Source organism: Leopardus geoffroyi, chromosome C2 (assembly GCF_018350155.1).
Source record: "Leopardus geoffroyi isolate Oge1 chromosome C2, O.geoffroyi_Oge1_pat1.0, whole genome shotgun sequence".
In the NCBI taxonomy this organism is placed as follows: domain Eukaryota; kingdom Metazoa; phylum Chordata; class Mammalia; order Carnivora; family Felidae; genus Leopardus; species Leopardus geoffroyi.
The window spans coordinates 48,188,467-48,212,894 of record NC_059333.1 but is presented as its reverse complement, the minus strand read 5'-3'; the positions used below and the strand labels follow the sequence as shown (position 1 = coordinate 48,212,894).

The 24,428-nt window shown below is 34.1% G+C and overlaps 1 protein-coding gene across 2 annotated transcripts in view; it reads right to left on the bottom strand.

The window, feature by feature from the left end:
• Positions 1-1,769: 1,769 nt before the first annotated feature.
• The window catches only part of TBC1D23 (TBC1 domain family member 23), a 59,767-nt gene continuing 37,108 nt past the window's right edge, over positions 1,770-24,428 (bottom strand). The window contains exons 11-19 of one of the 2 annotated variants that reach the window (XM_045501777.1): positions 21,138-21,308; positions 18,603-18,645; positions 16,790-16,899; positions 13,489-13,628; positions 12,052-12,096; positions 8,441-8,529; positions 5,984-6,119; positions 4,261-4,455; positions 1,770-3,438 (exon numbers count right to left, since the gene is read on the bottom strand). In XM_045501777.1, the coding sequence (XP_045357733.1) occupies positions 3,357-3,438; positions 4,261-4,455; positions 5,984-6,119; positions 8,441-8,529; positions 12,052-12,096; positions 13,489-13,628; positions 16,790-16,899; positions 18,603-18,645; positions 21,138-21,308 (1,011 nt within the window). In that variant the 3' untranslated portion in view covers positions 1,770-3,356. The remainder of the gene's footprint in view (positions 3,439-4,260; positions 4,456-5,983; positions 6,120-8,440; positions 8,530-12,051; positions 12,097-13,488; positions 13,629-16,789; positions 16,900-18,602; positions 18,646-21,137; positions 21,309-24,428) is intronic. The other variant, XM_045501778.1, reaches the window with a different exon arrangement.

Genomic DNA, 24,428 nt, shown 5'->3' with positions numbered 1-24,428 from the left:
TCACAAATAAAATAAGAAAAAAATTAAAAAATAAAAGACCTTCTCCCAGCTTTCCTCTTACATATAGGCACCACCATTTATGCTGTTTTCCAATTCTTCTAACTCCTCATGCCCTCCCCTGGAAAATCTAAATCACTTCTGTATCATTCAAGTCTTTTCTCCTCCATCTCTGGTTAAGAACAGGGCCCTTCTTACTTTCCTGCAGTACCCCTTGATTGCTGCCTCCTTTTCTGTCCTTGTGACCACCATTCATGGCTAGGCCTTTCTCATTTTGGGGAGACTGCTTTTAGGCAACTTAACTGGCCTCCTTTCCCTCAGCATCTTATCCTCCAATCACTCTTCATATAGAAGTCAGTCTGGGGGGGGGGGGGGGCGCTAAGTTCAATTTTTCAGGATGAGGTAGTTATACAAATGACTAATATAGATGAAGGGCTGAAAATTAGAATTGGAATCATCTCCACAATAAGAACAGAAACTGTCATAGTGGATGAGATCTTAGGGGAATGTATGGTACTCCAAACAAAAGATCAAACTTGGGAATTACCAAATTGGGCTTAGAGCTTTGCACAAATGTCCATCGAGTGATGAATGGATAAATAAAATGTGATATATCCATACAATGGAATATTCTTCAGCCTTAAAAAGGAACGAAATTCTGACACATGCTACAACATGGATGATGCTTGAAAACATCATGCTAAGTGAAATAAGCCAGACACAAAAGCTACTTATTGTAATGATTCCTTTTATCATTAAATGTCCAGAAGAGGCAAATCCACAAAGATAGACAGGAAATTAGCAGCTGCCAAGGACTGGAGGGAAAAGGGGAGTAACTGCTAATGGGTATGAGTTTCTTTTTTGAGCAACCAAATGTTCTGAAATTAAATAATTGTGATGATTGCACAACTGAATTTGCTAAAAAGCACTTTGTAGACCCTCAAAAAGGTGAACTTTATGGTATGTAGGTTATATTTCAACAATTTTTTAATGTTTATTTCTTTTTGAAAGAGAGCACACTAGCAAGTGGGGGAGGGACAGAGAGAGAGAGAGGGAGATACAGAATCTGAAGCAGGCTCTGAGCTGTCAGCAGAAAGTCCGATGCAGGACTCGGAACTTGTGAACCGTGAGGTCATGACCTGAGCCAAAGTCAGACACTTAACTGACTGAGCCACCCAGGTGCCCTGAAAGTGATTCGTTATCTTAGGTGATAATTCTCAGGGAGTAGGGCGGGAAGAGGGGATACCTTCCCTTTCATTAACTCAATTTCTTTCAGCCTTGGTTTTCTAATCTTGGAAATACAGAAAATAGTAACAATCTCATAATGTTGCAAACTCTGCAATCCTTGAGAGTCAGTAAGAGGTGAGTATCCCATAGTGAATTCTAGTTCTGTACTTAGTGGGCCAGTTAAGGAAGGATGAGCAGCCTTGTAAGTGCCTAGTACAATCAACAAAATGCATTTTTATTTCATACTCATGATTAGTAACTATGATGTTATTTCAGAAGAAGAAACTAAAGTTCTGAGAATTTAAGTGGTTAAAGGTAGTAATTTATTCATGTGGAATTTAATGTCATTAGTTTTAAACTAACTCTTTCCCCCTCCCTATACAGATGAACACAAACAGGAATCTAATACTTTCAAACTTAAAACCTGAACATTAAATTCCACTGAAGGATAGTCCTCAAATTTCTAATTTTGTGTTATCTACACAGATTTGCAAATGGGGGCGGAGGGAGAGGGAGAGGGAGAGAGATTGTCATTAAGAACAAAGTTCTGAGCAAACTGTATTGGTTTATTTACAATTGTAATTTTATAAACAGTAACACAAACATCTTTACATTAATATTATGAAAAAAGTCCCATGGCTGAAATGGGCAAAAAATGGAGACTTCACGGCATTTGTAAAGGGGGCACCAAAAAGAAAGAAAAAAAGAAAAGAAAAAGAAAGCAACACAACCGTTGTGGGTAAAGTCATAAATATAGTATGCACCAGGTGCAATTTCACGCAAATGTCTTCAACCACTCAAGAAACTGCTTTTATTTAGATATTAGAATAAAATATCTTGAACTATGTTGCCTGTTATTCGCTTGATTTCCATTAAGTAAATTAAAATAACTGGCTATAAACAGTGTACATCTAAATATTTTTTCCTATAAACTCCTTAGAGATAATCCATTGTGTTTTAGGACATAGCAGATTGTGAGGATTTGCTACTTCCCAAAAAGACTTTATAAGGAGTCCTTCCATAGCCCCAAACATGTTCCCGATTTCTCTCACCAGATGTGTCTAATGTAGACCTCAATAAATTAAATTGAGAAAGCTGCAAAGTAAAGCAGATCACTTTTTAGTTCTGTCAGATTAAGAACATAAAAATAGTTTCGAACCACTGGAACAGAAGACAAAAACCAAAGAAGAGTAAGAAATTTCAGAAAGAGCTGATAAAACAATTGTAGTTTATATAGCTCTCTGATTATTTGGCTTTTATTTAAGTGGATATTCGTTGTGGTCACAGACCATAATCTCAGTAAGGATAAATCAATGTGTGCACAACAGCTGTTCTGAAATATCCCAAATCAAATATTCCACTTGTAATAAAGACCAATGACATTTTTATAGATACAACTCTGTCCCCCAAATGTTTATTTTAATCTCCATACGCCTACCTACTTATAATTTTAACCACTCCTTAGAAACCAGTAGGATGAAGTTTAAGATCTGAAGCACTCAGTGTTCAAATCATTAGCTAATGGGAAAAGATGATTTAGAAACTGATACTCCAACATTTCACTAGCTGGACTGCATTTCTGGGTTGGCTGGAATCTTTATCTGCTTCGTTAAAAACATTTCACATTTTTAAGAACAGAAACAGCAAGCTAATTATTAATCTATGTAATACTTTCAGTTTCTGATACTGCCAAGTGGATAAACCTAAATGTAGCAATTAAAGGGGTCTCTTCAACTAATTCTATCTCTAATTTTCAGTGAAGACATTGCAAGTATATATGTGCATGGATGTTTTTAAATCTGAAAGTGATGCATATTCCCTTTTAAAACACAGCTCTTCAAAACAGAACTGCATTCTGTACCCTTAGTTCACAAGGGTAGAGGGTCAGTTACCTCAAAGTCATTTAATAACTGACCTTTATAAATCATTTTACAAAACCGAAAATGCAAAAGAAAATTTAAGTAAAATTTTAACTGTCTAGAAATTGATTATAATAATTTACACTTAGACCTGCAATTCAAGCACCCCCATGAGCAAATGAAAGGTCTTCTGTTAGTACGCAATCAGGAAAGTATGTCCATGTTTCTTTCTCTTGGTTGCCTTAATTTCTTTTGAAATAATTCTCTCTTATATTAACTTTCCAAAGCATCCAAAACTTTCATGATCTGTTGTTTAATGGCTTTAGTAGCATCTCCTGCATTTGGAATCAAATACCTAAGGGGGGAAAAATATACATATATATTAACAGAAATTGTTTTCCCTTCAGGCCTCAGCTTAGGTGACACTTCCAATGCAAAGCTTCCCCTAACCTACAAAGCCAGCAGACATACCCTCATATTTACTCCCCATAACTTATTTCAATACATACATGAAAGCATATTTGAAAGAAAGAAAATCTAAGTGTGCAAGCTGGTGACTCTTCATAGCCAAATGGAAGGAACCAGAGATCTGGAGTCAGGACAGCTCCATTTGGTCCTGTCACAAGCAAGGTGTGAGGATTTGGAAGTCATTCAACTCCTCTGGGCTTCACATTTTTATAGGATTATAAAGATGGTTTAGTTTCCAGATAAGTGAGGTCCTATGGCCCTTGATGCCCATCCATGAACTGTTTTGTCACTGGTCCACAATAAGATAAGGAGTTTGTGCCAGATTGTAAATTAAATATAACACTCAGCACGTTGCTTACTTCATGGATACTTTTTCAAAAGAATTTTTTGATGAACGGAAGTAGAAACACTGACTTATATTCTGAGACAAGCTTCTTATTTGATAAACCAGCATTTAGTGCAGCAATAGTATAAGGACCCTTCTGTCAAAAAGTTAATGAAATTAGCTATGAAACTTACTGAAACCATATGTTAATAACTAATTGATATATGATTAAGGGTATGGAAGAAAAAGATAAGCAAAGAATACTAATTAAAAGTGGCTCAAGTAGCCTATGCCACCATCTATTCTCCAAAAGAGAGAAACAAACTGTGTTTAATAATGAACTAATTCAATAATTCAGATCATACCATTCTAAGAAAATCTTACCTTTCAATTGCCAAGATTTCTATTCCTGAAGCACTGCTATTTCCATACTTGAAAGTAATTAGCTCAGGATGCTTTTTTTTAGATGTAATTTTAACTACGGAATTTAGTGCTTGTCGAGACTGTATATAAGCCAATCCTTTCCGTGAAAGAATCTCCCTTAAACAGTACATGTGTGTTGCAGTAACCAACAGATGACTTAAGAGGCAAAAAAAAAAACATTAAACAACAAAAAGAATTTTAGACACGTCATGCAAAACAGCTGTTACTTCAACAAAAAAATATTCAACTCCAGATGAAATTACTTTTGAATTAAAATGAATCATCTATAAACAAACTACCCAATAAAAGTTCTTAATTTTCCTTTAGTTGTATGGAAAATTAACATTTTATTAATAGGAAATCCTGTAACTGTTTAAGAGCAAAGTTTCTATTTTATGTAATAAAAAGTACAATACTATTAAAAATCATTAAAATAATATTTTTAGAATCTATTCTATATGGTATATGGAATACAGTCCTTTTCAAACTTTTTCACAATACTGCCTATATTCATAAACTACTCTCAGTCACTATACCATAGTGTATACTTTACATCAAAGACCACTAAGCAATAGTTGGGCTGCCTTACATATTTTATAATATTCTGTAACTGGATCTTGAAGGTAAAATGAGCATGGTGTTATTTACGCACCCCCTCCCTGTGTCTTAGCTCACTTTTAATGTAATGCAATGATATACTCATACACATTTATGTAATACAGTAAAATCTTGGATTGTAACTTGTTCAGTGAGTGTCCCAGAAGACGAGCAAACCTTTCTAATACATTTTAACTTGATAAATGAGCGATGTCTTACAAGTAGTACATGATGCCAAACATCACACGATTGCAACCGAGCCAATGGTTCCTGAAATTCGCTTTGATACACGAGTGCTCTGGATTACAAACGTGTTTGCAGAACGAATTATGCTCGCAAACCAAGGTTTTACAGTGCAGTAAAACTATCAAAGTCCAAAACGCAGGACACTCTGCAGAATACACAGCCTAGCCTCAAAAGATTCATTCATCATGCAGAAAAGGGGAGGTGGTGGTAAAGGCAGAAGTACTGTTGCACACCGGCTGAAACTTAAGAGATTGACAGGCAAATACAATGCAGGAACCCTGACTAGCTATTGGATCAAAAAGGAAAAAACGACTATAAATAATACTTTGGGGGCACTCTGAAAAATCTGAGTGTGACATTTATGTTGAATGATGTTCATTTTAAAGTTTTTAAAGAGTGATAATGCTATTTTAAAAAAAGTCATAATGCGATTGAAGTTGTATAAGAGAATGCTCATATTCTTGGGAGACTTACACTAAAGCATTTTGGGGGGTTAAGGGTCATATCTGTAAGATTCTTCTGAATGGCTTGACAAGAGAGAACTGTATGTGTATGTGTGTCTATAAATAGATATATAAATAGATTGGAAAAACACAAAAAGAAATTAAAATCTGGTGAGTTGAGAGAGGCTTATAAAGATGTTCAATGTACTGTTTCTTCAACTTTTTAGAATATTTCAAAATAAAAAATTACAATAAAAATATTTTAAAAATCAAGACACATAATACAAGTTGACAAAGGAAAATTATATCTTAGTGTACTTAAAGAAAATTTCTCCTGTGGTTAAGTTTGTATTCCCCAAATTTAATTTTACTTCTGAAGAAGGCATTTAAAAAAGTACCTAGGAAACATGTGTCCACTTTCTTTCACTTCTTTACAAGGAAAATGATGCTTGACGTCTGGCTTGTTTATCCAAGTCTGAATGTTTACAACCTCTTTTCTGTCATCATCTGACATTGAAGAGCTGTCAATTTCATCTGAAAGAGTTTAAAGTGTTAAAAGTGGGAATTACCATCTTTAAAAATGAGACATTCCTTAATAGCTGGGAAAAAAAAATTGAGTATTTTAAGCATACAGGTTGGGGGAAAAGAAAAAAACAATTCAAATCCTGTTACTATGTTTCCTTATGCCACTGGCATAATGCAGAAATATTATGAAGCATTAGGCTACATGGTAAGAAAGTCAGGTGAAAATACTAAGAATACCCCGTAACACTGTGTGTCAACCATACTTAAATAAAAAATAAATAGGGGAGCCTGGGTGGCTCAGTCAGTTAAGCATCCGACTTCAGCTCAGGTCATGATCGCATGGTTTGTCGGTTCGGGCCCCGTGTTGGGCTCTGCGCTGGCAGCTTGAGCCTAGAGCCTGCTTCAGATTCTGCATCTCCCTCTCTTTCTGCCCCTCCCCTGCTCATGCTCTGTCTCCCTCTTTCTTGAAAATAAATATTTAAAAAAATTTTTTAAATAATAAATAAATTAAGTAAGTAAGTGTGCCTAGATGGCTCCGTCAGTTAAGCACCCGACTTCAGCTCACATCATGATCTCACAGTCCGTTAGTTGGAGCCCCACGTCGGGCTCTGTGCTGACAGCCCAGAGCCTGGAGCCTGCTTTGGATTCTGTGTCTCCCTCTCTCTCTCTCTGCCCCTCCCCTGCTCATGCTCTGTCTCTCTCTCTCTCTCTCTGTCAAAGATTTAAAAAAATAAAACAAAAAATAAATAATGTAAATAAATTTTTTAAAGACTACACTGCCTGAGGAATTTCAACTTTTTTGCTTTATGTAACATGACTCTAATCTATGTCTAGACTATAGAAAGATGGCTAAATTGTCCAATAATAAGCATCTATCTTGAGGGCAAAGATGTTAGAGTTCTTTTTCTCTCGCTGTTTTTTGACTTTAAGAAAAACAACAAAAATCCATCCTTGGATAAATAAGTAAAAATCTCTACAGTAGCAGTAACATTTATATAAATAGTAGACCTTTCAACTGTATTCTTCTGCAACTGCTTCTTCACTCTGAACACTGTAAAATTTATACACATTGATACATGTAGCTCTAGTGTTCTCATTTTCATTACTGTACAATTTCCCAAATACAAATATATGCATAAATATATGACACATGTATGTATACTATAATTTATCCATCCATTTGCCTCTTGGGAATTAAAAGACTTGAAATGAAAGTTATTAAAGAAAGGAGCCGAAATATTCAGGGACAGACTGATAAATAACAGGAAGATAGCAACAAAAATAGAAGGGAGAGGAGAAAAAGAAACAATGAGAAATAGTACACAGAAAATTTCATTTACCTCAATGCAAGTTTTTAGGAAGGTGATTTTGTAAATATTTATTAAAATGTCAAATGTGGCTCCCTATAATGTATTAATCTTACTGCTAAGAATATAGCCTCTGTGTGTACTTATAAAAGTTCAGATAGTTATGTATAAAAATATCTATTGCCATTTGAAACAAACAAAAAACCTGAAAAACTACCAGTGTGAATTTTGAAAGACTGATTAAATAAATTATGGTGTGTTTATGTGATAGAAAGAGAACTAAGGTGGAATATGGGCTGAGATGGAAAATATATGGCATGTATTACTAAGTAGAAAAAACAAGGAGAAATTTGGGAAGGTTTTTTCTTTTATTTGCTACATTGATTTACTGCTTTATTTTTTCTAACCCAATACACAGATTAACATTCATTATTATTACTTAACCAGGGTAATCTTGGCAGCAGCATTATGAAGCAAAGTAATAAATCATTTTTAAAAATATAAAGACAACCACAGACGATGATACAATTTGCCTGGTACAATATCCCCACCTTGTGGCCTTTTAGGATATTACCTCGAATTTAAAAAAGCTCTTTCCAGATGTCTCCCATTTTGGAATTCCCTGAACTTTAGTCCCACAGCTCTCAATCTCCCAGGTGGGTGGATCAAGCGGATTTAAATAAAATCCCATGGATTTAAATACTATTTCAACACGGATAATTCCCAGATCAGCACCACGTTATTAGACCTTCTCTCTTCATCTAAAGACTCCTGTAATCAAATGCCTACTCAGCATTTCTGCTTGAATTCTAACAGGCATAACTTAAGAGGTCTAAAACCAAACTCTTAGGAAAAAAACTAGAAAAAACTCTTAGGAAAAAAGAACAGACTCTCCAATCTCATCTACAGAATTTCATTGTGTCTTTTTTTTTTTTTTTTTTAAGTTCAGCTAGTCTCAGAATGATCTCTATAGTCATTCCTGGTGCCTAAGGAAAGCATCTACAGATAAGTGTATTACTACACCTGTGTCGTATTCTTCTTCATCCCCAATGCTGAAAACAGGCTTTACACCACGGTAAGGCTTGCCCACTCTGTCACTGCTGCTCACATGCCTGTATTCCAAGAATTTTAGAGGGGAAATTATCACTTAAGAAATTAACCGAAGATTTTTACCAAGTATCATTTGAATATTTATACAAAATGTATACATTCTTTGTTCCTCACCCCCATATACCACCCAGCTTTAGAATAGCTATCTATGTTAAGGAAACTGTAACAAGATAGGAAATTATGTTAGCAAAAGTGGCATAATGTCTTGACAGGCTGAATGTTTTCAATCTGTAAAAATTAAATTGTAAAACAATTTTATTATTCATATTAGAACTAGTGCTTAGATCTGTGTAGCTTTAGGGAAGTCATTTAACCTCTCTGTGATTCTATTTTCCTATCTGTAAAGTGGTAGTTAACAACAGTACCTACCCTTCAAGGTTACTGTGAGAATTAAATTAGTTAATATTTTGTAAAGCTCTTAGAACAATGCCTGGCATCTAGCTAGTACTATGCACATGTCTGTTAGGTAAAATAGATTATGGAACTGAATACGCCAATTCTAGGAGGGGTGTTAAGGTTTTCTTATATGGGGCAAATATTTTTGGGGGATTTTGGGGGGATATAAAAAGGGATTTTTCCTCCCATTTTTTTAAATCATAGTTTCAGTTGTACAATATGATTCAACAATTCTATATATTACCCAATGCTCACATTATAATCCTCCTTTTTTTTTTTTTACTATTACTTTTGCTTTAATAGAAACTAACATGCTACTAGTTCTTTTACATAAATGTAAATAAACCATGAAAATTAATCTGCCTTTCTTTTTCAAGTGGCAGAAACATAAACAATAAACCTGATTAGTTCTTGCAGGAAGTATAACCTCTTTTTACTATAAAAATTTATACCTCAGTACTTTTCAGGTAATCTCAAACAAACCAAGAATAAAAATTAAAATATTTCAACAAAATACATGTTTTTGTGGAAAAAGCACTGTATATTTGTAAGATAAAGGTTCCATCAAGATTATCTACAATGCAGAAAAACAGGCTTATTTTTATTTATTGATTGATTGATCATATATCAAGAGATAGTCCAACATGGAAAAAACTGGGGTTACACGTCTTTAATCTTAAATTCAATTTTTCCAGAATATAGAGATAAAATATGTATTTTAAATAATACATATCATCAATCAAAATCTTATCATAACCTAATTTTGTTCAATGAGGCTTACTTAAATCCTTACTTCTCCCAAAACATTCCTCAATGGAACACTTACTAGAAAAAACAATGAGAGCTAAATGTATAACATTCTTTGGGAATTATAAACTAATCAATACATAATTTACAGTTTAAGTTAAATCATAAAATCATTTTATTTTATGTTAAAACATATCTAATGTAAAGTTATCCAGTAAATAAACTATACTCATTAGATAAAGTGAAATAAATAATTCAAATACCTATGAAACTCAGAATCAGCCTACTTATAAAAGACAAAGATAATACAGCTTTGTCTAAAAATACTTTAGTGCCATCTAGATTATAAAAATTTATGATTAAATTATTGGTTCTCTCCTGACATTAAAGCATAATTAAACTGATGTAACGTCAAAAGTAACAAGGATAATGTTTATAGTAAATGCATGAACCAGAATTCAAGTTTGCAAAGTGAAAAGTTTAAAAAAAACTAATCATTATTGATCTACATTTATAATACAAGGCAGTTTTTATAAAGATTGCTAAAGATTACTGGGTTATTCTTAAATATTGGCTAAAAATTAATGAAATTTGGGGCGCCTGGGTGGCTCGGTCCGTTAAGCACCAACTTCAGCTCAGGTCATGATCTGGCAGTTCGTGGGGTTCAAGCCCCATTTCAGGCTCTGTGCTGACATCTAGGAGCCTGGAGCCTGCTTTGGATTCTGTGTCTCCCTCTCTCTCTCTGCCTCTCCCCCACTTGTACTCGGTCTCTCTCTCTCTCTCTCTCTCTCAAAAATAAACATTTAAAACAATTTAAAAATTAATGAAATTCACTGTCTGGACTCTTTTTAAAAAGCAGTATATTTATACTTTTTTAGTTGAAGTAACAACAGAAACATCTATAACATATTTTGACCAGGTTCTAATTTATTTACTGAGCTCAGAAAGAAACCCAATTCTAACTTTTCACTAAATTCTATTTTCAAAATAGATATATTTACCTGTAGATCAGAGAAAATAAGTTAAATTTTTATAAATTTAAGAATTTGGGAGAAAACCTGGGAGTTAAAATTAGACTAATTCAATGGTCCTATAACAAGAAAAGGTAGAAAGATGATTCACAAACAGATTATAATTTTAAAAGAAGCAAATGCCTTTAAAATAGTCTCAGGTAAAACTGTAATAGAAGCTCTGTAATTGGCATTGTGCAGGAATAGTTACAGTAAATAGAAACTCTTACCACTAAGTTAACAGTGAACTAGTGCTTTTAAAAATGTTACTTCTAGTCACTGAAAACATTGAAATGACCAAAGAAAAATTCAACTCCATAATTCCAAAGCTTAATTTATATTGAAAATACAACTAGAATTTCTTTTAAAATCTCCATAGATATTGCTCTAATTGATATTCTAATTTAAACTGCTTAATGGGGCACTTTGGTCGCTCAGTTGGTTAGGTGTCTGATTCTTGATTTGGCTCAGGTCATGATCTCATGGTTTTCGGGATTGAGCCCCACATTGGGCTCTGCACTGACAGCATGGAGCCTGCTTGGGATTCTCTCTCTCCCTCTCTCTCTCTCTTTCAGAATAAACTTAAAAAAAAAATAAACTGCAGAAAAATGCTGTAGGTATAAAAACTACAAAGCTATATAAAGGTATTAAGTTAGTAGAGTTCTTCTGTGCACCCTAATTGAAGGTTCAGTAGATTTTTAAACTTTAGACTTCTATAATCTAATGACAAGTACCACATGTTACTAGGGACAGAGAAGGGATGGATTATACATTAACATGTCCACCATGACCTAATTTCTTTCATGGAAAACTAACAATTGTGGTTCTTTGGAACTGATTTAGATATGTGAAGTCACCAACCTAAATATACAGATCTAATTAAGAAAAATCTTTAAAAAAATCATAAAATTACATAATATACTTGAATTAACAACAATTTTGAACTATGAACAATGCCCTTTGTTAGGTGCGATAATACTCTATACTGTTAGGGCAGGAAATAGAAATACATGATCTCCAATGCTAACACTCTGCCAACTCTGAGACTAATTATTTTCTTTGTTTCACTCCTCTCTTTCAGAATAAAAACTGCAGGTTTTATGAAGTTCTTGGATTTGAATGTACTTGATTTTCATCTGAGGAATGGGAGATATAAAGAAGCATGCAAGGAAAAAAAAATTAAAATGATCAAGCCAAAAAACAAATACAGCTCAATCAATATCACACACTCCTAAAAGCAGAATAAGAAAAATTCAGCATTTGAAAACAGCTGCATCAAATTTAAGCCAAGACAGTGTGAGGCTTATAGACAGCACGAGGCATGCTAAAGAAAAGGATGGTCCCGTAAAGCTGCTCTACTCATTGGCTTACCGCTCTGTACATGCTCTGTCTGGCCAAGGAAGATTGAAAGACATTCTATAGCAAATTGAGGTAGAGGACAGAACAAAATGATTATTAAAAATACAACAGCTTTAAAACAAAAATACAGTATAATCACTTTTTCTAACCCAGAGCATACATTATAAAGAAAATGTTTTGATCATCCCAAGTACAAAGAAAAATGAAGAAAAGCCAATTTCAAGTCAGAGTTATCACTTGTTCATTTTAAAATAAAATGTTAAATGTTCATGCTACCAAATGTAGCAATAGTACTCTAACCCAGAATGCACGGAAAGTAAAAAAGTTATAGGCTTTTGAGAACAGACATAATTTTAATGAGCAAAGAAGACTTTCAGGCTTGATAAAACACTTTAATATTATTTATGAGTTGACCATTTTAGACAGGTACAATTTTTTTGGATTTGTGAAAATAATCCATTCTTCCTTGCTATTTACTAAATGGGGGAAAATGTACTTTTGTATGCATAGGTACTATAACTAATAAAGTAACAACAGTAAATTCCTAACATTCAATTCTTAAAGTCAAATATTTAAACTTTCCTAGGATACTGCAAAATAAGAAAGTGAAATTAATATCACACATTTTCAAGACCAGATCTGCTTAGAAATAAATTTTATGCTGGAATTATTACATTAGTTTTGAACTGTACAACAAGAAAGATGAATTAGACTAATATGTGGAGGAGAAAACATTGTGGACTCACAGTTCCAATAAGAAACACTGTAGCAGACATTCTTAAATTTATCAAACTGTGTCCTTCATTTGTAATTCGTGGGAAAACAGATGTCACTTATATTCTGTGGACAAAATTCTATGAAGAGCTAAACTCTTAAATTTAAGAAAATGGGTTTCTGGGGCAACTGGCTGGCTCAGTCAGTGGAGCAAGCATCCAGGTTGTGAGTTCGAGCCCCATGTTGGGTGTAGAGATTACTTTAAAAATGAATTAATTGATTAATTTTAAAAAAGAAAGAAAGAAAATAGGTTTCTGCTTTATTTAGCATGAACAAATTTTCTAGGTTATAAATTCCTGGAGGAGGAGAAGAGTTTCCTGCTTTGAGATTACTGAATTTAGTAGATGATTCCCATCCATTTGACATGTGGGAAACAGCTACTATATGAAGAATAATGCATACAATGGCATCTTAATATTTTTTTTAATGAATGGCATAAAAGGGCAGAATCATTATTTGAGTTTTATTCTGAGCAGTAGGGGAAGAGAAATCTTTGCAGTCAAATGTTATAGCAATAAAGGACATCTTCGCAATTACAATGAAAACTGAAATTATCCAATTAAAAAATGTACTTTATGATTCTTTTCTAGAACATATTCAATTCAACTATCATTTACTATTAAGACACATGTCTTTAGTTACCCATCATAAACTCATACCATATAAGCAACTCACCGGTCCACAGGAGTTGATGTGTTCTCAATAAAACTGATAACTTTTTCCCTGACGTTAACAGATTTCGTCTTCAAAGCAACAGTCATTTTATTTACTAGTGATTTCATTCCTCTATCATTTGAGCCATTAGAAGATTCACCCTGGAAAAAAAAAAAAAAAAAGAACTTACTAATGAATTAACTGTTCTCCTAATGACTAGCAGACACACTACTGCTAAAGGTTATCTAGAGGTTATGGACTGAATTGTACCCATATGTTAAAGTTCTAACTCCCAGTTCACCTCAGATAAAGACTGTACTCAGAGATATTAAACTAAGGCTGAGGTCATACAGGTGGGCCCTAATCCAGTATGACCGGTGTCCTTACAAGAAGAGAAGGAGACCACATACACAGGACCATGTATATCCAGACAGACCAAAAAGGCAGGCATCTGCAAGCCAAAGAGAGAGGCCTGAGGATACATAATCAAACCTGCCAACCCTGTGATTCAAGATCTGCAGCCTCCAGAACTAAACAAAATAGACCTCCGTGATTTAAGCCAACTACTTGGTTGTATTTCGTTATGGCAGCCTTAACCGACCAATATACTAGGTAAAACCATTTTAGGGATGGGAGTTAGAAATGAAAAATGTGGGTGTATGTTGTACATACAAATGTGTAAAGTCTGAAAATACCTTCCTTACTCAATAAAAAATTAAGTTACTGACCTTTTCTTAACTTCAATCATAAAATGTAAATCAGCAAATGTATAATCAGAATATCATTCATGTAGCTAAATTTTTAAACATTTATTCCTTGTAAAATTTTGCTGTTTAAATATTTTCACTTAGACCTTTAATTTTCTCAAGAAAACTATCTTTATGTACCTAATATAACAGATATGAGTATAATTCTTAAAATGTTTCATGGAATTGCTCCCATATTCGTTAGAGGGCAAACTGGCAATACGTGTCAGTTTAAAAGTGTGCCTATCTTTTTTTTTTATTTATATTTTTAGAGAGAAAGAGAGGGCACCCATTTGAGCAGGGGAGGGGTAGAGAGGAGAGAGCGAAACCCGAGCAGGCTCTGTGCTATTAGTGCAGAGCTCAATGCAGGGCTTGACATCAGAACGGTGAGATGATGACCTGAGCCAAGATCAGGAGTCAGATGCTTAACCTACTGAGCCACCCAGGCGCCCCAAAAAGTATGCCTATCTTTTGCCCATTAATTCCTCTTCAGAACTTAAGAGAAAGAAATAATTAGAAAGCACTCTAGGACTTCAGTACTGTTGGATGGAAATTTATATAAATTTTTTAAAAATGCTTTAAAAAATTTTTTTAAGTTTTTATTTTACTTTTAGTTAGTTAACATATAGTGTAATATTAGATTCTGGTGGACAATACAGTGATTCAATACTTCCCATACAACACCCAGTGCTCATCATGACAAGTGTATTCCTTAATCCCCATTACCTTTTCTTTTAAAGCATTTTAAAATGTTAGAAAAAGCGGTGAGAAAAAGCAGAAAATAAATCTATATGTACACTCTGATCACCATTTTTAAAATAAAACACTAAAATACATAGGCATTAAAAATATTTGAAGGAAATATTTCAAAGTATGAAAATATGAATAGCAGTTGTTTTCTTAGATCTTTCATATTTACATATGATGCTAAAATAAACATGTCATTTTCATTTTTAAGTGAAATAAATCATTAACTAACACAAAAACCATATTTCTATTTCCATATCCAAATTTGAAATCAAATTAAACTGAATATAGAAATTAAATTATTTGGTATTTTTCAATATAACACATCTTTAAGACAGTTTCTTTAACAGCCTCAATCATTGTTTTTTAAATCTGAAGAAAGAAACTTGAACAGAATTACTTTCTACATTGTGGGTGGCAATATAAATTAGAAGAATGTTGTTTTTAAGGGCCATTTGATAATAATGCAGAATTCAAGAATCCTGATATGTAATCTTTTGATCAAGTTATTATACTTCTGGGGCCAAATAATCATGGCATATGTACATATATAACTACAAAAATTAATCAGAAAAAGATAATGTTTATAACACAAAAAAGACAAATAAAAGCAATGAAAATATTCAACAACAGGGAATTGAATAAATTACATCCATACAGTGGAATACTAGTTAGCTATTCAAAATAAAAATACTGCAAATGTTTATTAAATAGTGATCTCACATGAAGAGCTCTTAGATACCAAGAGGATTAAATTGAAAACCTATTTCTTAGAGAAGCCTTATGTGCTGATAATTTGACAATATGCTTTGACTTATGTGGCTGAAGATAAACTGTAATCATCTAATGAATTACAATTTTATAATAACTGCTATTAAATATGTGACAGGTACAATACTATACATATACTTGCACATTTAATCCTCACATCACTGTGAACAAAGTTCTGTTATTATCATCTCTGTTGTACAGATGGAGAAACCAGAGCTGAAAAGGTCTTACTGAAGATCATGACAAAAGTTAAGTTGTAGAGATAAAACCTGAATACCATTAAGCCAGACCGGTAAACCTAAGCTAGTAATAACAATGACCTGTACTATAGTTTCCTTCTATTTCTGTTTTAAATAATGATCATTAGGTAGATGTGGACCCTTACTTGTTAAGAAAATGATTTGATGACATTTAATTCAACTGACATAAAATATTCTTGAAAAAGCACAAAAGACTTATTGCCCGATTATTTCCAAAGCAGCACAGAAAAGTGAATTTACCAACTACAGCAAAACCTTGCAGTAACATACATCTCTTTAACTAAAAATCAAATATAATGGGATTGGCAATCAGTTCCTGTCTTCTTCTGCCTGGCCCATTCTCAAATATGCATGGACTGAAGTTATGATCATGTACATTTCTGGTAGGGAGGGGTATAGACATGGTCTGCAGGAGATGTGACTGTAAGCCTCAGTATTCTTCTGGCTCATATTAATTGGGAGATTCCTAGAATGAGATCACTTGAGAGTCCCAGCTAGTCATAGGACTCAGTATTATCTCCATTGATATTTAAGCTGGGGCAGAAAACTGTCACTAGATGACACCGAACTGCAGCTGGACAGGGAGAAATTTGAATTCAGCAAGTGGACCTCCAGAACTCCTGGCTAGTTTAGCTGTGCAGGCCTGTTCCATATAACATTAACCACGCAAGAACACGACTCCTCACTATATGTGTTTGAAACATTTTGACTCCATTTCTGTTACAGTGAGCTTAATAGTTAGTCACATTTTCTGGGCATTTATCCAAATATGGTGACACATTCTACACATACACTTACATCAACAGAAGAATTGATACTGCTCCTTGAGCCTGAGGTACTAGCAATCCAATGGCCATATCCATTTTCTGGTCCATCCACATTAATATCCGCCAGGTGCTGTTGCAGTGCTTAAAATAAACAAGAAGGGGAAAAACAACTCACTTATCAACCCCTTTGGAAAGATTCGTTACCAGAGAATATAATAAACATGTCATGGCTGAATGAAAGAGGATACAAAGACGTAATTACAGGTATTTTTTTCTGCACTTCAGTAATGAAGGACTCTAAGCTACAGAAAGCCGCCTTCTTCTCCTTCTAAAGCCCTCTGTACAACTACAGTTTTTCTTAATTGACAATAACTATATATAAATTTGATGCTTTCTTCTCTGGAAGTATTAAGAGATAATCTCAGCAACATTTTTATGATATAAAAAATTAAAAGAAAACCTATGGTGGCTTTTGTTTTACCATAAAGAGATATCAATTAATCTTTCCCATAATAAAGAAGGTATTAACTGCTATGGAAAGAGAGGTTATTCTTGGAAAAGAAATAATTCATAATTAGAAAAAAGCTTCTGGAACCTAGACTATACCATAAAAGACTGCTTTTCAGACACTTTTGATAGTAAGCTTAATAACCTAGTTCTGTATCACTGTCAAAATTCCTAATAAACACTGGGCCTAAAGGCCAATACTTGCTTAACACTATTAAAACAACCCCATTTGTAGATCACTCTGGGTATGAGCCCCAAAGATTGTGAGTTATCAGGCCATGATATACAGGAAATCATCATAATCCTTGTTAATATCGACAAAGAGGAAAAAGATCCTAATCTGTAAAAATTCTAAATTATAAAACAAGAAGATTATATTAGGTCAGAACTTAATCCTTATGAGACTCTCATGATTCAAACTCAATTCTATTACTCAACAAATATTAATTTGATTTTATTATTAAAGGCTCTTTATTTCTTGATTGAAATATATTTGACCTATAACACTATGTAAACTTAAGGTGTTTAACATGTTGATTTACATACTGTAATATAATTTCCATTTCAGCAACAGTTAGTACCTCTATCAGATCACATAATTACCATTTCTTCATGGTGGGAATAATTAAGATTTAGTCTCTTTGCAAGTTTGGTTATGATAATACTGTTGTCTACGTTCACTACACTTACAGTACTCTAGGACTTACTCATCTTTTAGTCACAAGTTTGTACCCTTAAATAATACAATTTGCAAAAAAGACAGGCTCTTTTTAAATCTTTTTATCCTGACCTAATCCTTCATAAATTCTCAAATACTTGCTTGCAGAGATTTTCTGTTATTTTACCATCCTGGATTGTCAGATATTGGTCTGAAGATTTGAAAACATCAGCTTATTTGTTTTATTCCATTCAGCCAATATTTTTTTAGCAGCTAATACTTTCAAGTATTTCAAAAACAAAATAACAATGAAACAAAAAAGCAAAGAGTATGAAAAGTATTCCTCTTACCCATTTCCCAGTCCTATCTATTGCACCTTCTCCATAAAGACAAATCATGTAGACAGTTTTTCATGCCTCTTTACAAAAATACTTTTTACAAATACAAGCTCATTAAACATATCTACTGAATTAGTCTTCCATTAAATATTTGCTCATTTCAATTGTCTATTATGTTTATCTGTTATCTATATGTCCTGCTGGCTTTCCCTTTTCTGAAAATATAGAATGTCTGAAGAGAGAGTTTATCCACTAACTAATCTGGTCACTCCCAATCAGCTCTGGTGATATAATTTCCTCTGAGAAATGGAAGCAAAGCAACAAATAAATTAAATCCTTACCCATAAAGCCTCCACTGGCAATGCTTACATATTCTTTGTTTTTCTGTAGCAAAAAATAGAATTTAAATTATTCCAAAATGCAATTTAATCAAAACCTCTATAGCCCTATAAAGATTGACACATGTTATACATAGTTATATATTAAGTTTCTGGACTTCTTGTTTTCTTTGACATCTGGGACTCTGGTATAGAGAGATACATACATTTACCTTGTATACTGTAAGGTCTGGCGCTTGGTGGAAAGAAGGAGACAACTTCATGGCTACTATCAAGACTGTGAGTTTATCTGTATTATAGTTCCAATAATATAATAACAAGTCAAACTAAAATCAGTTAATTGTATTTTTAGATATAATTAGAGTGATTTTTAAAAGATTTCAAAATATGTTGTATCTTTTATAAAAAGGAAATATAAAAACAATTATTCTAGCGAATTATGAATAAGAAATAATAGAATGCTACCATTTTACAAACTACTATAAAAATCAATGGATCTAGGGGCGCCTGGGTGGCGCAGTCGGTTAAGCGTCCGACTTCAGCCAGGTCACGATCTCGCCGTCCGTGAGTTCGAGCCCCGCGTCGGGCTCTGGGCTGATGGCTCAGAAACTGGAGCCTGCTTCCGATTCTGTGTCTCCCTCTCTCTCTGCCCCTCCCCCGTTCATGCTCTGTCTCTCTCTGTCCCAAAAATAAATAAACGTTGAAAAAAAAAAAAATCAATGGATCTAATGTGCACTAACAGAGAAAGAGACAAAAAAGAAAGATATGAGCAGTACATACCTCCTGACCAAAGTTCACACCACCCAGGACTTCCTGTCCGCACCCCCCTCCCAAAAAAAAAGTAATCTGATCAAGTCTCTAGATCTAATTACCAACTTAGAGGAAATACCAGGGACAGAACCTGATAAACACCACCATGTGAATGCAATTAGCAAAATCTAGTATGTGGGGGACCCGCTATAAGATAACATAACCAGTTTTTCCAACAAATATCTGCAAAAAAAAAAAAAAAAAAATTAGGAAAGGGAACCTATACATTAAAAGAGATTTAAAGGATGTCAACCAAGCAGAATGTCTTGTTTTGGATCCTGGGAAAATCAGGGAAACTTGAACAATAGTTAGGTTTTTTTACAATAAAGTATAACGATAATGTGGTTTTATGTCTTTATAAAGAGTTTATAGGGTTCAACTCTATGTACTCTTGATTTTGTTTGAAAATTTCCATGATAAAAGTTGGGGGAAAACTTTCTAAAACCACATCAAGAACTTGAGTTATAAAAAATAAGTTCACAATATTTCAAATTCTTGCCACGTGATATGTTAATGTTCACAATCTATAGTTTACACCAGAGCATTTTTAAAATAGGCCAATTAAAATTGTAAGTAAAATGAGTCTGAGACCCTATTTTTGTTATTTTATGTAAGTTTCTAAAATCTCTCCTTTAATAAGGTATAAAATTATCTTACAACCCTTCCCCCATATACCTTGCTCCTTCTCGTGTTTTGTCTTTTAAGGATTCTTTCCCTTAGACTTACTTTCTCAAAGCAGATTCCCAGTAAAGTACAACATGAACAGAAATGGATCCAAATTTAGTAACTAGTGCAACACCATGCCTATGGTCTTGCTAATTCCGTATAGTCAGGGTCATATAAAATGAAGACTTTAATGTATAAAATACCAAAGAATACCTAACAAACAATTATTTTTATGAAGAAAGCGCCATCACTGAGAGAGGTTTTGTAGAGAAGATAGAGGAACAGGCTGCATAAAATCACTGATACAAATTAGACAACATTCAAACACAAAAAGGAAAGATGGCCAAGTATAATGAATAAATATACATGTATATTTATTCTATTTCAAAGTAAATATATTAAACTGAATTATGCAGTTACTGTAAAAAGTACTAGGGAATGAACAGACATAAACAGCAACGCAATAGAATAATCCAGAAATAGATCCTGAAGCACTGAGGAATTAAAAAGGTGGTATTTCGGGGCACCTGGGTGGGTGGCTCAGTCAGTTAAGCATCCAATTTCGGCTCAGATCATGATTGCATGGTTCATGAGTTCGAGCCCCATGTCGGGCTCTGTGCTGACAGCTCAGAGCCTGGAGCCTGCTTTGGATTCTGTGTCTCCCTCTCTCTCTGCCTCTCCCCCACTTGTGTTCTGTCTCTGTCTCTGTCTCTCTCTCTCAAAAATAAACGTTAAAAAAAATTTTTTTAAGGTGCTATTTCAAAGTGATAGCACAACTGGTTAGCTATCTGGGAAAAGATTTTTTTTTTTTTTATTCCTACCTCACTTATTACACAAAAATAAATTCCAGATGATTCAACACTTAAGCATAAAAAGTAAATCATAGAAACATGTAAGAAAAATCTCAAGAAGTCCTTTCTTGGCAAGACAGAAAACCTGTAAGCTGTAAAGAAAAACTTCATATAAATTTGACAATATAGATAACAGTACAAATTAACCTATGAGAACTTCCTAAAGATGACAGCAATAACCAAGCAAAACTGAAATAATCTGTCAACATACCTGTAAAAAGTGTGCCAGGACCATGTTCATGTACATGTCTTCTTCCTCTCTACCACTGCCCATAAAACAGAGGTGCTCCCCACCAGCAATGGAGCCAGATTCGATGGACTGCTTCTGTGCTTCCAGCAAAGATTTTACTGACTGTGCAAACTCAGACGGATTCTGGAGCATCTAGACAATTTTTAAAAACTAAAAATGCGGTAAACTTGTATTTCACATACATTTCCAAATTTGAAATATTCTTCCAGACAGAAAATATTTACATAGCTACCATGAAAACAAAGGAAAAAAAGGCTTGGAAACAATCAGCAAAACTAAAAGGCAACCGACAGAATGGAAGAAGATATTTGCAAATGACATATCAGATAAAGGGTTAGTATCCAAAATCTATAAAGAACTTATCAAACTCAACACCCAGAAAACAAAGAATCCAGTGAAGAAATGGACAAAAGACATGAATAGACACTTCTCCAAAGAAGACATCCAGATGGCCAACCGACACATGATAAAATGCTCAACATCACTCATCATCAGGGAAATACAAATCAAAACCACAATGAGATACCACCTCACACCTGTCCGAATGGCTAACATTAACAACTCAGGCAACAACAGATGTTGGCGAGGATGCGAAGAAAGAGGATCTCTTTGGCAATGCTGGTGGGAATGCAAGCTGGTGCCCCCACTCTGGGAAACAGTATGGAGGTTCCTCAAAAAACTAAAAATAGAACTACCCTACAACCCAGCAATGTCACTACTAGTCATTTATCCACGGGATACAGGTGTGCTGTTTCAAAGGGACACATGCACCCCCATGTTTATAGCAGCACCATCAACAGTAGCCAAAATATGGAAAGAGCCCAAATGTCCATCGATGGGTGAATGGATAAAGATGTGGTACACACACACACACACACACACACACACACACACACACACACAATGGAGTATTACTCGGCAATCAAAAAAATGAAATCTTGCCATTTGCAACTATGTGGATGGAACTGGAGGTAATTATGCTAAGTGAAATTAGTCAGAGAAAGACAAAAATCATTTGAATTCACTCATATGAGGACTTTAAGAGACAAAACAGATGAACATAAGGGAAGGGAAACAAAAAGAATATAAAAACAGGGAGGGGGACAAAACAGAAGAGACTCATAAATATGGAGAACAAACTGAGGGTTGCTAGAGGGGTTGTGGGAGGCGGGATGGGCTAAATGGGTAAGGGGCATTAAGGAATCTACTCCTGAAATCATTGCTTCACTATATGCTAACTAATTTGGATGTAAATTTTAAAAAATAAAAAATAAAATTAAAAAAAAAAAAAAACAAAGGGAAAAAGGCTCTTGTAAATAAAATCCCTGGGATAAGAGAAAATAAATGCATATAAATGTACCTATAATACATTAGAACAAAAGTTGAAGATTCAGAGAAAGATGAAACATACAAAGAAAATATGCTAAGAAAAAAATCTGGTTTGTTTCTTAAACAAGCTATGGTGTCATTAGGTATCATGACAAGAAAAGTTTAACACTGAGTGAAAGGATCCATAGCTAAAAACAATACATTGAAACAAGGTATATTTTTTAGTTTCCACTTATATGGCAAACGATATACTTCTTAGAAGGCAGTCAGAAATAGAAGCCAATTTATTTATTAGCACTACTCTAGGTACAAGAGTTAAAAGGACAAAAAAAGTTAATTTCTTTCCTTCAAGGAAACAGATATGCCAATAACTTCAAAAATTTGTTACAATGTTACAACAGGGCTACATAAAAAGCACAGTGACGCTGCTCCTGAGCGACTTGTCAGTTAGGTGTCTGACTTCGGTTTGGGTCATGATCTCATAGTTCACGGGTTTCAGCCCCACATTGGGCTCTCTGCTGTCAGTGCAGAGCCTACTTTGGATCCTCTGTCCCCCTCTCTCTGCTCCTCCCACTCTCTCTCTCTCAAAAATAAACAAACAAAAAAAAATACAGTGAAAATCCGAGAGAAAAACCGACAAACCACAGAAAAGCAGTTTGTAAAAACAAAAAACAAAACAAAAAAAAGGAAACAGTGTACTTGCAAAAAGACGCTCACCATTACTAGTAATTACCACCTTGTAATTACTAACCCCAATGATGGTTTTTCACCCATCATTACTGTAAAATAAAATGTGCTATAATGCAATGATGAAACATTCTTACTTAATGTTGTAAACATTCTCACTGTAAAATAAAATGTGCTATATAATGCAATGTTGAAACATTCTCACTTAGTTATAAAGTGTAAGCTGGTTCAGTCTCTTTAAAGGGTGATAAAGCATTTCTAGTAATGTTTTATATACTCAACCCTCAAACCAACAGTTCTACTTTTAGTAGTCTATTTTATAGAAGTATTTGTACAAGTTCACAAAACATGTATAAGGATCTAACTGCAGCATTGTTCATTACAAGAAAACTGAAAATAACCCAAATGTACATCAATTGGGCAATAAATTATGGTATACCTGTACCATGGTCCACTATACAGTCATTAAAAAGAATGCACTTAGGAGCAATTGGCTGGTTCAGTCAGTAGAGCATGCAACTCTTGATCTTGGGTTCATGAGTTCAAGCCCCACGTTGGAGCTTACTTAAAAATAAATAAATAAATAAATAAATAAATAAATAAATAAAGTGGGGATATTAAAAAAAGAATGTACTGAATGGAAAGATCTCTAAGAAACAGTTTGGTGAAAAAATAAGTGAACTGTTAACTGAAAAATCAAGTAAAAAGAAAAAGGAAGCAAGAAATATATAAATATATACTAAAGGTCTGGAAGCTTAAACAAGCTGATAATAGTTAGCTCTGGAGACATTCTTTGAGTTTTCTGAAGAAAAAAATCAAGTTTTCATGAATCACTTGAGCAAATTCTTAAATAAGCATAAAAGAAAAACTAGGCCCTCCTAGGCAAACCAAGGATGAGAAAGGCTCAGGTTTACTTTCAGGATGCAAACAAGCTTGGATTACCTTCCTTAAAGCACCCAAAACTCTCTGAGTTGTTCTACCTCTATTTTCCCTAAGTTTCCTCTCAATACCACCTAAATTCCCCTCCATGCCTTTTCAGGCCTTAGCATCACCTTTTTCAGATGAGCTGGATGAAAGGCAGACTGCATAGTTAGCAAAAGGGCTTACTCCTCTTTCTGTCTTCCCTAATCTCTGAGGCTCTTATAACCAGAATGGTTTAAATGATGTCAGTCCTACTTCTACCAACTGCTCTAAGTATTCCTGACAATATTTAATTATTTACTTCATCTTCTCCTG